General features: G+C 41.5%; 1 protein-coding gene across 4 annotated transcripts in view; it reads right to left on the reverse strand.

Annotated features, from left to right (window-relative positions):
- gosr2 (golgi SNAP receptor complex member 2) overlaps nucleotides 1-13,804 on the reverse strand; it is a 55,855-nt gene extending 42,051 nt beyond the window's left edge. For 2 of the 4 annotated variants that reach the window (XM_020535662.2, XM_048614662.1), the window contains exon 1: nucleotides 13,200-13,804. In XM_020535662.2, coding sequence (XP_020391251.1) covers nucleotides 13,200-13,228 — 29 coding nt within the window. In that variant the 5' untranslated portion in view covers nucleotides 13,229-13,804. The remainder of the gene's footprint in view (nucleotides 1-13,199) is intronic. The other 2 variants (XM_048614663.1, XM_020535661.2) reach the window with 2 other exon arrangements.
- Between the last annotated feature and the right edge of the window lie 1,968 nt (nucleotides 13,805-15,772).

The raw sequence follows: 15,772 nt of genomic DNA on the forward strand, positions 1-15,772 counted from the left end.
GACTAGGCCCGAAACGTCAGCTTTCCTGCTCTTTTGATGCTGTTTGGCCTGCTGTGTCCATCCAGCTCTACACCTTGTCATCGCTTGCATTCAGAAGAGGTGGTTTTAATTTTTTTTTTGTTTATATTAGCATTTTAGGGTTTCTTATAAAGTGACCAGCTAAAATAATTGAAGCCTTGTGGTTAATCCACATGGTTCAAATGCTTAAAGATTCCTGGTATGTCCTTCAGCATTTTGCAAGACATTATTCTACAGCAAATAAAAACCAAAACAAAACTGCAGATGCTGTAAATCAGAAACAAAAACATAATTCGCTGGAACAGCTCAGCAGGTCTGAGGAAGGGTCACCGGATCCGAAATGTTAATTCTGATTTCGCTGCACAAATGCTGCCACTGGACCCGAAATGTTAACTCTGATGGCTCTGCACAGATGCTGCCAGACCTGCTGAGCTTTTCCAGCCACTTCTGTTTTTGTTTCGTATTCTATAGCAGCTGTTGTACGTATTTCCGTGATTTGCTGAGAATTTCAGATAGAGAGATTACCAACCAGTTGCAGGATTTTAAATATATTCAAGCAAGCTACCTCTGCGTCAAAGGTATTTTTGTATAATTAACAGCATATATATTACAAACAACGATCATGAGATACATTTTCATGAAACATAAGGCAGAGTCCAAACAAATCAGATTAATTTTCAAAGTCATATCACACAGGAGGAGCCTTGTGTCTGTGCCAATGCTCTGAAGACACTATTCGATTAGTTTTAAACTCCAATACATTAGTTCTTTTTTATTTGTCTTTTCCGATTTGAGACAAATCACTGAAATAAATTACTTGCTCTGAATCAAGTGGAAACCAAAAATCAAATCCTCAGAACAACGGGAGTTGTAGGTCACGTGCTTCATAGCTTGTGTTTTTGGAAAGAAAGGATTGCAATTCAAATGACAGAATAATAATGTTTAGTAAAGAGTAATAAAAACACTCAAATTATGTTTACTTGAACTGTGAAAGACATCCAGCAGTGCAATGATAGGTTCAGTTGTTCTGAACTTGGATCACTTCTCCAAAATGTACTTTAGCTGTATAACACAAGGGTGAAGTTCTGGGTGTTGCTGGCTTTTCAGGGGCGATGGCAGAGCTGGGAGCAATTTGAGGTGAAAGAGAATATCATGTATTTTGCACTGCAAAGATTATTTTATCCCCATAGCTTACTGCTACCAACACTCAAGACATAACAACAATGCATCAACATATTTAAAATAGAAATCTTAATAGCTGCAAAGTTCAAATTACTGCTTAGCACTTGAATCAGAAGAAAAAAGGTTCAAGTCCCACCCCATGATTATGTAATTTGGCTTCACACTCCAGTGCTGTGCTTAGGAGGTTCTGTACTGTCACAGATGTTGCTTTTAAAAATTGGACTTTACACCAAGGTACTTTCTGCTGTCTCAGGGAGATGGAAAAGATCCTAGCTCATTACCTCAAAGAAGAGCTGGGGGTTCTCTCCATTGCCTTGGCCAATACATATTCTTCAATCAAATCAGTAAAACAGATTATCTAATTATTACCTCTTCAGCGTTCAAAATTGCTTGACACGTTTCCTGCGTAACATGAAGTTTATTTCACTGACTAAACAGTGCCGTGGATAACCTGGGGTTTTAAAAGATTCTACATAAACTTGTTTCCCTTTCTCTATATACGATGGGAACACTGGGAGCAAAGAATATCACAGTCCAGATCATCACTTTTCAATCACCCACTCCCTGAATTATCTATGTAATTTCTTTCCCTTCTCACACCAGCTGCCTCCATGACCTCCCAGTGTAGTCCATTCTACGTGTTTAATATCCTTTACATAATTAAGTTTAAGCTATTGTGGAAAATGCCACTCTCGAAGACTGTCCAAACAATCAGCATAAATTAGCTTGCTTCACCTTTGCACACCTTTCCTGTGTGCAAACTATGTTTCCAACATTACAACAATGATGACATCATCATAGAGAGACGTCCAAAATACTTCATTGCTTTGGGATGTTCTTTTTTTTTTCCCTTACAAAATCAAAACTTTCACATGTCTCAGGTGCCCGGAAATGACCATCTCCAACAAGAGAGAATTTAACTATGGTCTTACCATTGCTGAATCTCCAACATGAGCACCACTTATAGTGCAGGATATTTATTACTAAGGACAGCCGAATTTTAAATATTATATAAAAATCCCAAGTAATGTCACAGCACAAACACAATTGCAGATCTGGACCTTTGTTTTTATTTCAATGGCTATTATTTCACGAAGTAATCTTTCTGAAAATCCCTAAAACAGTGACCCTTAAAGCTCCTTAAACCAGAAAAGTAAAACTTGGGTGAGTTTTACAGCAGATCATTTAAGGTTACTTTCCTTTCCACCTCACCTGTATCAAATTCGTACAGCAGTAATGTCATTCACAGTAGGTGGTCTCAATGTTCCTGTGATAGAGGTCAGCACTGCAATTCTCCTGGTATCTTCTCTCCAGTCAGATCTATGATAAGTTTCCAGCATCTGGCTTATGAGCAGATGTATTTTCTAGGATTCCTTATATCCTTAACAGTCATTGAAAAACTTGTCTCGTTTACTGGCTCAATTTACAATTTGGATGAAATGAGAACAATTAAATCTTGGCAAACAGAGATGCTTCAGCCTCAGGCTGGCAACAAAAATACTTGCTTTGAATAACTAAACTCCAAAGGGACATGTAGCCTCAGGGACAAACTAGAAGTTAAATCTATCTACATCAACACAGAGGACTACAGATGCGACAATGAGTTACAGCTTAATACAATTCAATCAAATAGTCCTCCTGACATAAACGATGTGAACTAAACTTGTGGATCTACGAATTCCAAAACCCTAAGAGTGAATTTCTTATTCTGCTGCCAATTCTTTTCTCCTGTAGACTTTTCAAAAAATATTTGTTACTTTCGTACAACAATTATAGCTATCAAGGTAAACGGGATAAAGAAGAAATAATGTTGAGATAGAAGAACAACCGCGATCTGGCTGAATGCTGGATCAGACTTGAGGGGCCAAATGGCCTACTCCTATTTCCTGTGTTCCTATGTGAATAGGCAAGGCAGAATGGGAGCACTGAGAAAGTAGGTAGTCTTGTGTGACTAGTGACATTACAGATAATACACTTGTGTCAGTCATAGGACATGGAAAAATTAGGAAAATTACGTGACAACAGTAGCATTTCACGTGACTTAAGTTAGTCTTTCAACTCCCCATAAATCAAAGTAAGCAGTGAATCCCTCTAGTTCCAGACTCCGGTGCATCCCCAATTTTAATCGCTCCATCATTGCTAGCTCCCCTTTAGTCACCGCAGCCCTAAGATCTGGAATTCATTAGAAAATTTGCAGCACTTTTCCTACTTTAAGATGCTCCCCAAAATTTATTCCTTTGGTTGTCTGTCCTATTACATTCAATACAGTTCAGTATCACATTTTCTTTATAATTGTGACGTGTCTTCAGCCATTTTATCATGTTAAAGGTTCTGTACAAATACAAGTAGCTGTTGTTGTTGCTATCCATTCACCTTAAATTATCCCATTTGTACAATTCCTAAATTTCAATTTCTAAAAGCATGGGTAATTTTGTTGAGAAAAATTGACACAGTTTGTGAGGAGATACAAGCTATGCCGCAGATTTCCAGACAATTATGTGAGCGTAACGGGCTTCATGCTTTAGCTTTATATATCAAACACTGACTTCAAATGTAGCTTTGTTCCCTCTGTCCTGAAAAAAAAATTACTGGCTTTTGCTGGTGGTACTTTGTGAAACTAAGTGAGAATATTCCTCTTATAAGCTGGGATAACGAGTCTTTTTTTCACAAGTGCTATATGCATCACAGTTAGCAAGTGAATTAAACCTGCATGCTCTCGGAGCTTCTTCTTTGGATCTGCCAATGCTGAACAGGTAATCCCCCCTGTTCTGCTTCTATCCATATCTGTTACTGGAAATGCAGATCAAACAGAATTCCAAGTCCAGCTACTCTCTGAACAACATTCAGGTGTGGAGATTTGATCAAAATCATTACATCAGATGGTATACGGATTTCAAACAAAAAGATATTAGACATAGCCCAAATGGTTATTTATTGCTAGATAAAAGATACATCCTTTTCAGGCTAAAAGTCACACTGTTAAGTAAAAGCAGTCATGTTGATTCGAATCTAAGTAATATTTAATAAGAAACTTAGTTAATTTCTTGTGAATTTCAAAATTCGTGCCATTTGCTGGGATGCAATTTGGTCAAAATCTTCCAGCCAGAGGTAATGCCACACAGGTCACTGCTGACAGTGGTTACATGTACACTGATACTTTATATCACCATTGTGGCTGGGGCTTCCTATGGGGATGGCATGGGTCAGTGTTAACTGTTCAGGTTTAGTTTTAAGTGAATGCATAAGCCTTCCTGATACAGTTCCTGCTGTCAATCACGTCAATCCACGTCCCATGCCTGTGATTAACAGTGGAAATACCCTGGGGTTAATTTCTACATAAGTATAGGGCATCAAGTCCAAGACTTCAATGTTAAGGTCAGTGTCGAAAACATTCTCAGAGGGGGCCAGGATGTGTACTTCTACCTATCAGAAGGTTAAGCTTCCTAGGTAAATACCATATGTGTGTGTGGGACTGAGCTTTCACCTCAATTGCTGTTGGAAGATCTGAACTAAACTTAAAAAAAACCTCAAGCAACCTCCTATCGCTATCTTGTATTGGTTTTGGGTTGCTTTCTTATTATCTGTTGATGATAATAAAAGATCTGGTCTAGGAACTAAGCTCAACAAACGTACATTAATCTCACGTGAGAATGACCAGCTCACGGTCTAAGTAATGGGATCCTCAGAAAAAAAAAATCAGCATTCACTTTCACATCCCACGAAATTCTCTTGATGAGATCACCATGCAATTTAAACATTAAAAAATAGCCACAGACCAAAAATAAATAAAGGTAAAAAGAAACCCGAATCATAATACTCTGATTCCAGGTGGTGCTACTCCCCTTTATACTATATTTGACTCAATATTAAAGTAAATCTCTGCTGATGAACAAGTTAAACAAGACATGGTGTCACATTAAAACAAATAAATTCTGGGTTAAATGATAATATTCATTAGGATAACTAATGGGACTAAGGCAAACTGACCAAAGTTTCTCCATATTTAAGCCTTGGTCTGTGGACTTGCCCGATTTCACCTGTGACACCAATAAAGCTGTTGCAAATCACCTTGTGACCACTAATCTGGGCAACAGTGGAGAAGGACTTAATAAAAAGACGCACCCAATACCGATTTCTATCCAGTGATCCCATTGGAGCAGCCTGTGCCTGAAGCCTGAATCGTACATCGCTGAGAAGCTACCCTTTGTCAAATAACTTTACAATAGTCACCGTCTACTTAATCAAATAGTTATTAGAAAATATGCATTGAACAATGTCCCAGCAGGAGTCAATACCTTCAAGAATATTGAATAGTTGTAAAAGGAGGAGAAAACTTTGTTTAACAGATCAGTGAACTTTAATCAGTTCTTCATCCAACAACAGCTTCTCCCTAAATGTTGACACCCTCCTTGTTAACTGGCTTTAGGATTCGGAATTTCTAGGTTTTCCTACATGGAAACAGCTTTCTTTCAAAATTCTTCCATGGGACGTGGTAATGTTGGCAAGGCCAGTATTTATTGCCGATTCCTAATTGAACTAGAGATGGTAGTGCTTATCCACTTTCATGAACCACAGCAGTTCACCTGATGCAGGTAATACCCATAGTGCTGCTGGGGAGACACTTGCGAGATGTTAACCCAGCGATAGTTAACTAATGGCGATATAGGTCCCAGTCAGTTTTGTGTGTGGCTAGGAGAGGACCTTGTAAGTGGTGCCTTTCCCCATATTTCTGCTGCCCCTGTTCATCCAGGTGGTATAAATCATTAGTATGTTTAAACAGGCTTGGTAAGTAACTCCAATGAAACCTGTACACAGTACACATTGCAGCCACTGTGCATCAGTGGTAAAGAGAGTTAAAGTTTAAATTAGTGGATACGGTAATGATCAAGAGGACTGTTGTGTCCTGCTCTTAAAGCTGTACTCATCCAAATAAGTACAGAGTATTCCATCACACTTCTGACTTGCACTGTGTGGATGATGGACAGGCACTGGGGAGAGAGGAGGTGAGTTATGCGCATCAGGAATCCCAGCTTGTGACCTGCTCTTGCATTGATAGTACGAGTGATCCCATCATTTTCTGGTTAACAAAATGCTGTTCTATCTGGAATTATAGCACAAACATTTAGTTTAAATCTCTGAGTCACAATTAACTAAATTATTTTGGAAGAGACATAATGGAAGCCTGCAACATCTTTAAGAGAAAGCACACCGGTGCAGTACCGAGTCCTACAGATCAGAGCGCTCCATCGCTGGTTTGTACCAAGTCAGCAGTTTGTTTGCTGCAAGTACTTTCAGTCCTACAGCAGAAGTGGCAAGAAAAATATAAATCAGGCACTGTCTCCCAGTTGTGATCAGGGACCCACTGCAGAAGAGTTTGTGTGCTCAGAGTGAAAACAGGACTGATCTCAGTTGTAACATTGTGCAGCGTCAAACAGCTCATCAACACTCTGTACCTCGGCCCACAAACAGAAACTGCCTTAGGAGGAATGACTGTGCTGGTGAACCAACCCAGCAAAAAGTTACAGCTTTCAGCAGAAATGGGGAGATTTTTCTTTTTGAAATGAAAAGCAGAGTAATAGTTACATTCCATCTTCACAGCAGATGTACCAGCAGAGTTCACTTGTGGGAGAATGGGTGACATGAGGTCATCCACAGTGAAATAAAGTTAAGGCGGCCAGCTAGGCCAAACAGCGCTCATCTTAAAGGAATGGGAGAAATTGGACAGAGATTAACATCAAAAAGAGTTAACAACATCATCCAATTCCTTGGGGCAGCCCTTTCAAAAGCCCTGTTCAGACATGCTTGAGTTATTTACAAGGTAGTTTTTGTTTTTATTTATTCATTCACAGGACGTGGGTATCAATGGCTAGGCCAGCACTCATTGGGAGGTTTACAATATAAAACTGCATGCAGAAGTCCTTGAACCTTACAACTAATTCCCACTAGGCCAGATGACCTAAGGACTCTGTTTCCCTTCTGCAACTGAATCCACGACTTCCTGACCCACAGACCACAATCAGTAAGGATAGGTGATAACATTTCCTCCACGATTATCCTCAACATTGCTACCCCGCAAGGCTGCGTACTCAGCCAATTACCGTACTCCTTATAAATTCACACCATGTGGTCAAATTCAGCTCTAACGCCCATTTATAAATTTGCTGATGATGACACGGCCATAGTGGGTCGGATCTCAAACAATGACGAGACAGAGTACAGGATAGAGATAGACACCTTAGTGGCGTAGCGTAAAGACAGCAATCTCTCCCTCAATGTCAGCAAAACAAAGGAGCTGGTCATCAACGTCAAGAAGTGGAGTGGAGGACTGGTCCCTGTCTGTATCAATGGGACTGAGGTGGAGCTTCAAGTTCCTAGCAGTAAATTATCACCAACAATCTACGCTGGTCCATCCACAACAATGCTTTCGTCAAGAAAGCACACCAATGCCTCTACTTCCTCAGGAGACTAAGGAAATTCAGCATTTCCACAATGACTCTTGCCAATGTTTAAAGATGCACCATAGAAAGCATTCTATCCAGATGCATCACAGCTTGGTATGGCACCTGCTCTGCCCAAGACCATAAAAAATTACAGAGAGCTGTGAATCCATCGCGAAAACCAGCCTTCCTTCCAGTGACTCCCATCTATACGTCCCGCTGCCTCGGGAAAGCCGCCAACATAATCAAAGACCCGGAGACAGTAAAGAAATGTGTGTCATCAACACACATGGCTGGCCAGCAGGACGTGGCCTCAATTTTGTCAATAGTCGCTCGTTAATCAGGTTTGGCAGCCTGTACAGAATGGTTGCCTGTCGTCAAAAGTTGTGAGCCAGAGGACCAGCAGCAACACCACAAGAAGGTGTGCTCAAAAGCATTTAAATTTTCATCATATCCAAACGATGGAGAGAAAACCTTCTCGGAGGAAATCACTAGAATTATGGGAGCTCTCTTCCCTGTTCATAGACCTATCTTTGAATGAAAAAGGCAACAACTTTGCTTTCTTTACCACTGTCAAACTCAACTGAAGCAGCAATGTAAAAGCTAAGGCAGATCCAAGGCTTGGTATTTTGGGGCAGATGGCTAATTTCCTGAAAGCTTCTCCACTATCAACAAGGCTTGGCAGAAGAATGGAATACAGTTCAATTGCCTGGATGTATGCAGCTGCAACAACACTGAAGTAGCTCCACAACATCCAGGATAAAGCAGTCCCCTTGGTCAGAACACCATCCACTAGGCTTATCACATTTAGCCTTGACACCATTGACATATCTTGGACTGCAGTATGTACCATCTGCACTGCGACAGGTCATTGTGCCATCTTCAGAAGCATCTCCAAAACCATCAAACACAAACACCTAGGACCAAAGCAGGTTCATGAGAACAGCACTGTGACTATCAAATTCGTAAATACATCTCTACTCTTTCATCATCCCGGTCAAAAATCACTGAACCCAACAGCACTGAGAACAAATCCACCAATATAATGGCTACTAGGAATTAACAATAAATGTGAGTCATGCCAGTGACAAATGCCACTGACTTGTTGAGAAAATAAAGCCAAAGTATTCCCTTGAAACGTGTCCTTGCAATTATCTATTGAGACAAAAATATTTTTCTAACGTTCAAAATACTGGTTTCTAATACATTTTTTAACTAGCAGCACCAAGTCATAGTCATACAGCACAGAAACAGACTCTTTAGTCCAACCAGGCCATGCCGACCATAATTCCAAACAAAACTAGTCCCATGTAACAAACAATACGACAAATACTGTGCAGGCCATTTTCACAGAGCAGCAACAATGGTAGCAAGTGTGATAGATGCAGGCTACTGAAATATAAATAGGATGAAATATATCACTAAAGTTCTGAGGCACAAAAAGGTTTGCTATTGGTGCTCTATCCCTGCAGTGTTGTCATTAGAAAATAAAGCATTGCTGCCAAAGTTTGCTTCATGACACAACAGATCAATATTGCAATTCCAACTTCACAAAAAGGGATGGTTCCAGGGATGAGGAACTTCAGTTATGAGATTATGAAGACAGGTTGGAGAAGTTGGGACTGTATTCCTTGAAAAAGGTTCAGCTGAGACAAGGTCTGAAGTATTCAAAATCATGAGATAGCTGGACAGAGTAAATAGGAAGAAAATATCCATCTTGTGAATGGTTTGAGAATTAGTAAAAGAAGCAAGAAGGTTATATGAGATAGAACCTTTTCACACAGCTAGTGGTTCTAGAATGCAGTGCCAGTGAGCTTGGTGGAGGTAGGTTCAACGGATGCATTCAAATGATGAATTAGACGGTTATTTGAAAAGAAACAATGTGCAGAGTTATGGGAGAAGGCAAAAGGATGGCACTACGTGATGAAGGGCTCATTCAGTGCACCGGTTCAACATGATGGGCCAAAATGGACCTCCTCCTATGTTGTATGAATTCACTGATTCCAATGGGCAGATTGGTTGAATGCCACTTTCATAGAATCCCTACAGTGTGGAAACAGGCCCTTCGGCCCAACAAGTCCACACCGACTCTCAGAGCATCCCACCCAGACCCATTCCCCTATAACCCACCTAATCGACACAGCCCTGAACACTACAGACAATTTAGCATGGCCAATCCACCTAGCCTGCATATCTTTGGACTGTGGGAGGAAACTGGAGCACCCAGAGGAAACCCACGCAGACACGGGCAGAATGTGCAAACTCCACACAGACAGTCACCCGAGGGTGGGATCGAACCCAGGTCCCTGGCACTGTGAGGCAGCAGTGCTAACCACCGTGCCGCCCGATTATCTGTTGTGGCCACATCCTGAGCACAAAACAGAAAGCAGATCCACTCTCTCCAGCTGAAGGAAGGCAAAAGTAGATGGGTGTAAAGTAAAGTCTGCTACTCCTTTAAATAGCTTGATTCATTTCAATAGTCTAACAGAAGCCTTGCTGTGATCTCAAGTTATGATGCAATGGATTTCACTGGTGGTCCACTCTAGAAATAAGCAATTAACTGTAGCCCATTGCTACTAACATAATGCATTACAGACAATGACAGAATAGCTGCTGACTGCTGAATTACAGGTGTGTAATATTCCAAATTGTCTGGATCAGTCGACAGTCTGTGGATGTGGATGATCCAAAACTAACAGTGGATCCAATGCAGCTGCAACTCATTCATCAACTACTTTTCAGGCTTTCGGGGCAAGCGCAAGCTTGATGCATACAAACAAGAGACCAAATCCTGAGAGATATTGGTGCAAAGTACAGCTGAAGGCAACACAGATGGATAACAGGGCTATTAAAGCTCCACAAACAAATGTACAACTGCATTTCGTATGGCTGCTCTTCCAGAGAACAGAATACCTTTGTAATGCACAACTTTACTGCTGAGAACATGTTAATACCGAGAAAACCTTTTTTTCCTTTGGAGAGGATGGAGAGTGGTCAGAGAATTCATACAAATGTCGATGCATACTATAATGTAGTGTGTTTGATAACTTAGATTATAGTTGAAAAATAAAAATGTTCTAAGGCCAGAAACAATTACAGGTGAACAGATACAGAGTTAAAGGCTGTTTCAAAACTAAAATGACAGTTCAGTTTTGGAGATAGTAGGAACTGCAGATGCTGGAAAATCCGAGACAACAAGGTGTAGAACTGGATGAACACAGCAGGCCAAGCAGCATCATAGGAACAGGAAGGGTTTTTGGATATGACTTTGAAAGCAAAGAGTAAGTAATAGGTAGCTAAGAGCTCTACTCCTTATGGAGGGGCAAAGGACAGAGCAGTACTGAAGACCAGATATAGAGCAGTAAAGATTTACAAGCTGACAGGAAGTTGCAGAAGTAGGTGGAGCAAAGCTGAGAAGAAATCTGAAAGAAAAAAGGGAATTTTATATAAAATGCATTGGATCAAAGAAAGTCAATTTAAGGCTCATGAGGAGGGGAAGGAACTTGTAAAGGGGATTAGCGTAGGATGGGAGAGAGGTTGCTGCAACGGAGCTTACAAAGAATGGAAATCAACTCCAGAGGTGGGAAAAGCATGTTTCAGTTAGCCAACAAATGGAGGTATAAAATGTTGTGGAAGTGGATATATCCAGCCTTGGTGATGCAGAGGCTGTGGAAATTCAGGTCTGGTTTGAACACGGCACCAGGATCTGGCATATGGGGTTACATACAGCAGACCGATGAAATAAATTCTCCAGTCTGCTGGCTATGAGATATGAAAGGGGATTGGACAGTTTCAATTTCAGTTTCTTTAAGTCAAATACACAAAATTGCACCAAAAATTAGCAGTCCTACTCCAAGAGGCAACAGGATATATGGTATAAAAAAAGGAAAATATTGTTAACATGAGGGATGTCTGAAGCTTGGAAGGACTAGATCTTCACTTTTAATATTATACATCTGAGTCAGATTTTGAAACCAGATACCCAAAATCGAAAGTATTCCATTTCTCAGTATTACCATTCTTCAATCTTTTTTTTTTACGTCATTCATGGGATGAGGACATTGATGGCTAGCATTTATTGCCCATTCCTAATTACTCAGAAGGCAGTTAAGAGTCAACATTATTGCAGTGGGTCTGGAGTCACATGTAGACCAGACCAGGTAAGGATGTCAGTTTCCTTCCCTAAGGTCATTAGTGAACCAGATGGGCTTTTCCTTACAATCGACAATGGAGATCACGGTCATCATCAGACTCTTAATACCAGATTTTTTAAAATAAATTCAAATCCACCATCTGCTATGGCAGGATTCGTACCCAGGTCCTCAGACCTCTGGGTGTCTGGATTAACAGTCAAGCGATAAATACCACTAGGCCATCGCCTCCCCCAAATGATGCGAAATTTCAAAACCAAAACATACTCTCGTGAAGAATAAATTAATTCTCACTGTGATTGCAAATTTCTGGTTCAATGTGAACGCATGCATTAATTCAGAATTTACAAATAACTACCAAAGGAGCCCTTCAGTTTCATTGTTGGAAGTACAAAGTTTGAGTGGTTAAACATTAATTTACAGAACCTACATTTCATAATACCACAAGATAGGACAATCATTTTGAAATATTTTAGGAACTTAATTAATTTAGCGTTTAAAGATAAGTGATAATAGAAATACCAGAACACACATGGTTCATCAGTATCTGAAATTAGAATGACAACAATATCTTCCATATATATCGTATGTTTGGGGGAGAAAAGTTCCAAGGTACTTCATATAAGTAGAATCAAACAAAAATTTAAAGAGATTTTGTCTTGGAGCTTGGAATCGGTGATTGGGGAAGAGATTGTGGATGGAGCTGTGGACAAGGCTCTCCTGTCTTTCCAACGTTAAACTGGAAGAAATTTCAGTTCATCTAGGATGACAACACAAAACCAATGGAGGGATGAATGATCATGGCAGTGGTGAGGTGGAGTTGGTTACAGCATACAAATGAAAATGGTGCTGTAGCTTTAGATGATGGAAGAGATGTGACATGTACAGTTGCTGCAAATTATGCTGAGCTTGAGGATAGATCTGTAGGACCTTGCTAACAGACAAGCAATCTTTGTTAAGCGCTTGTTGTTTCCAATGGGAGGGTGAGGTACAGGAAAATGGGACTATACAGGACTGCAGTTATACCCTAGCATCACCTAAGACGCTGGGCAATGGGAAGCAATGATGTTAGCCCAGGGAAAAGCAATAGCCTTACTGTCAACCAACACAGAAAGGGAAAGTTTACCTATAAATATCTTTTAAAACTAACATCACTATTATACCAGACACCAGAGAGAGAATCTAACAGCTCTAGAGGCCATTCCATCCATCAGGTTTATGCTGGCTCCTTGATCAAGTCCAATTAATCTCACTGTTGCTCTCCTTTTTATTATTTTTATTTTAATTCCAGTTTCCCATTTGGAATTTACTCTGGGATCAGCTCCCAGCTCCCACCCTGGAGCCCAGAGGGATCCTGAGAGGCCTCCTGCCCCACAAACCGGCCCCCGCTCCCCCAGCGGCCGCCGCTTACTTGTTGGTCTGGTGATAGAGCGTCTCCATCCCGGCTGGGAGTCGGGGCCGGGGCCGGGGCCAGGGCCTGAGCTGGAGCCTGTCGCTGTACCGGGGTCGGTGCGGCTGCCTCTCCCGCTCTGTGCCTCTCCCCCCCTCTCTCTCTCTCTCTCTCTCAGGGACACGTCAGCAGCCGCTGCCTCAGGCCTAGGCCCGCACACTACCCTCTCGCTCTCGGGTGTTTCAGCCGCCGGTTCCGGTTCCCCAAGGCCGGGCCGACACTGACAACAGCTTCAGGACCGCCCCCCCCCCCCCCCAAATACCGTGTGAGGAGGAGCCAGGCAGAGAGAAACCGGGGTGGATCCCGATCAGGTACCGGGGTGGACTCCCATTAGATACTGGAGTGGATCCCGATCAGAAACTGGGTGGATCTAGATCAGATACTGGAGTGGAACCCGATTGGAAACCGGAGTGGATTCTGATCAGATACTAGAGTGGATCATGATCAGAAGCTGGGGTGAATCCCGATCAGATGCTGGAATGGATCGTGATCAGAAACCGGGATGGATCCCGATCAGATGCTGGATTGGATCCTGAACAGATGTTGAAGTTGATCTCAATCAAATACAAGAGTGGATCCTGATTAGAAACCAGGATGGAACCCAATAACTGGCCGAGGTGGATCCCAGTCAGAAAACGGGGTGGATCCCAATTAGAAACCAGGGCGGATCCCGATTAGACACAGGAACAGATCCTGATCAAATACTAGAGTGGATCCCATCAGGCACTGGAGTGGATCCTGATCAGAAATCAGGGCGGGTCCTGATCAGAAACCAGGGTGGAATCCGATCAGATACAGGAACAGATCCGATCAGATACAGGAACAGATCCCGATCCGAAACTAGGATGGATCCCGATCAGATATGAATATGAATCCAGATCCGGATCAGAATCTGTAGTGGATCCCAATCAAAAACCGGAGTGCATCCCGATCAGATACTGGAGTGGATACCGATCAGATGCTAGTGTGAATCCAGATCTAGATCAGAAACCGGAGTGGATCTAGATCAGAAACTGGTGTGGATCTGAGTCAGAAACTGGAGTGGATCTAGGTGCAGATTAGAAACCAGAGTGGATCTGGATTTAGGTCAGAATCGGGAGCAGATTCAGATCCACATTGGAAGCTGGAGCAGATTCAGATTGGAAACTGCTGCAAATCTGGATCCACGTCAGAAACTGGAGTAGATTCAGATCCAACCCCCTGGATTAGAAGCTGGGGGAGATCTTGATTCAGATCAGAAACTGAAATAGATCGAAATCAATAAGTGGAGCGGCTCTTGATACAGACCAGAGCTCAAGCAAATTCAGATCAGATCTAGAAGGAGATCAGGATAAGTAAAAGGAGTGAACCAGTGACAGGAACAGGTCAGGATCAGAGGTAGTAGCAAATCCAGATCAGGCATAAGAGTAGACCGGGATCAGACACAGGATCAGATCCAGAGCCAACAATATCTGGATTAGAAAAAGGAGCACATCAGAATCAGAAACAGGAGAAGATCTGAATCCAGTATAGGAGGAGATCTGGATCAGAAACAGGGACTAATTCAGAATGAAACTAGAATAGGTCCAAATCACAGACAGCTGACTGTTTAGCCTCACCATCACTTTTTTAGTGCAAAATCTAGTCTATTAAGACAAATGACCAGAAGTTCAGTCAAAGTGGTAGATTTTAGGAAAGTTCTCATATAAGACACAAAAGGTCTGGTTGGGGAATTCCAGAATGTTGTATTATATTTCAGAAAGCAGTGCTGTGAAGGATACAGTTGAGCCAAACTTTACACAATTTTACAAACATTTATTTACAGCATTACACATGACAAGCAAGCACCTCCTAAACAAAAAGGCACAGTTTTAGCTTGTTCAGTATGATGGCGCAAAAGTGAACCTCTAGTTACTACCCATAGCCTGCACATAATTAAACAAAATTAATATGCACTCAGCACAGAGACAACCTTGACAGTTAAATGCATGGCCAATAATTGTGAAATGAAGGAAGTCACGGATTGTCAAGAAGCCAGAATTAGAGCAGAAAGTAAGACTTGAGAATATTCCACATGTAAATATGCACATATACCAATACTTCCTACCAGTTAATTCCATCACAAATGTTTACAACCAGCTTCCTAATGGGAGACTGCCAATGTATTCTTGTCACACTGTGATTTTATTGAGTCATGCCCCTCCCACTGAAGGGATCATAGGTAGGAGGGTCTAATTAAACCTGCAAGTTTACATTGACACGTTCCATTATACTGGCAGGCATGTGTCATAATAACGCAAATATAACATGCAGAATTGTAATGCCAAGGGGAGAGGGTTAGGGACTCAAAAAAGTGGCATCATGTCAAGAACCTGACATAATAACACCCACTTGCATTTTTATCACTAATGGATTGAGTGGGAGCACAAGTACACATGGAGCTTTCAGGTGAGTAATTAAAATGAGCAAAGAGTGCAGATTTAATTCAGCATTCAGACATTAACTGCAGGAGGATGATCTGTGTAGAACTCCCCAGGGTTAAAGAAGTGAGAAAG

This window comes from Rhincodon typus, chromosome 30 (assembly GCF_021869965.1).
Source record: "Rhincodon typus isolate 14 chromosome 30, sRhiTyp1.1, whole genome shotgun sequence".
NCBI classification, from domain to species: domain Eukaryota; kingdom Metazoa; phylum Chordata; class Chondrichthyes; order Orectolobiformes; family Rhincodontidae; genus Rhincodon; species Rhincodon typus.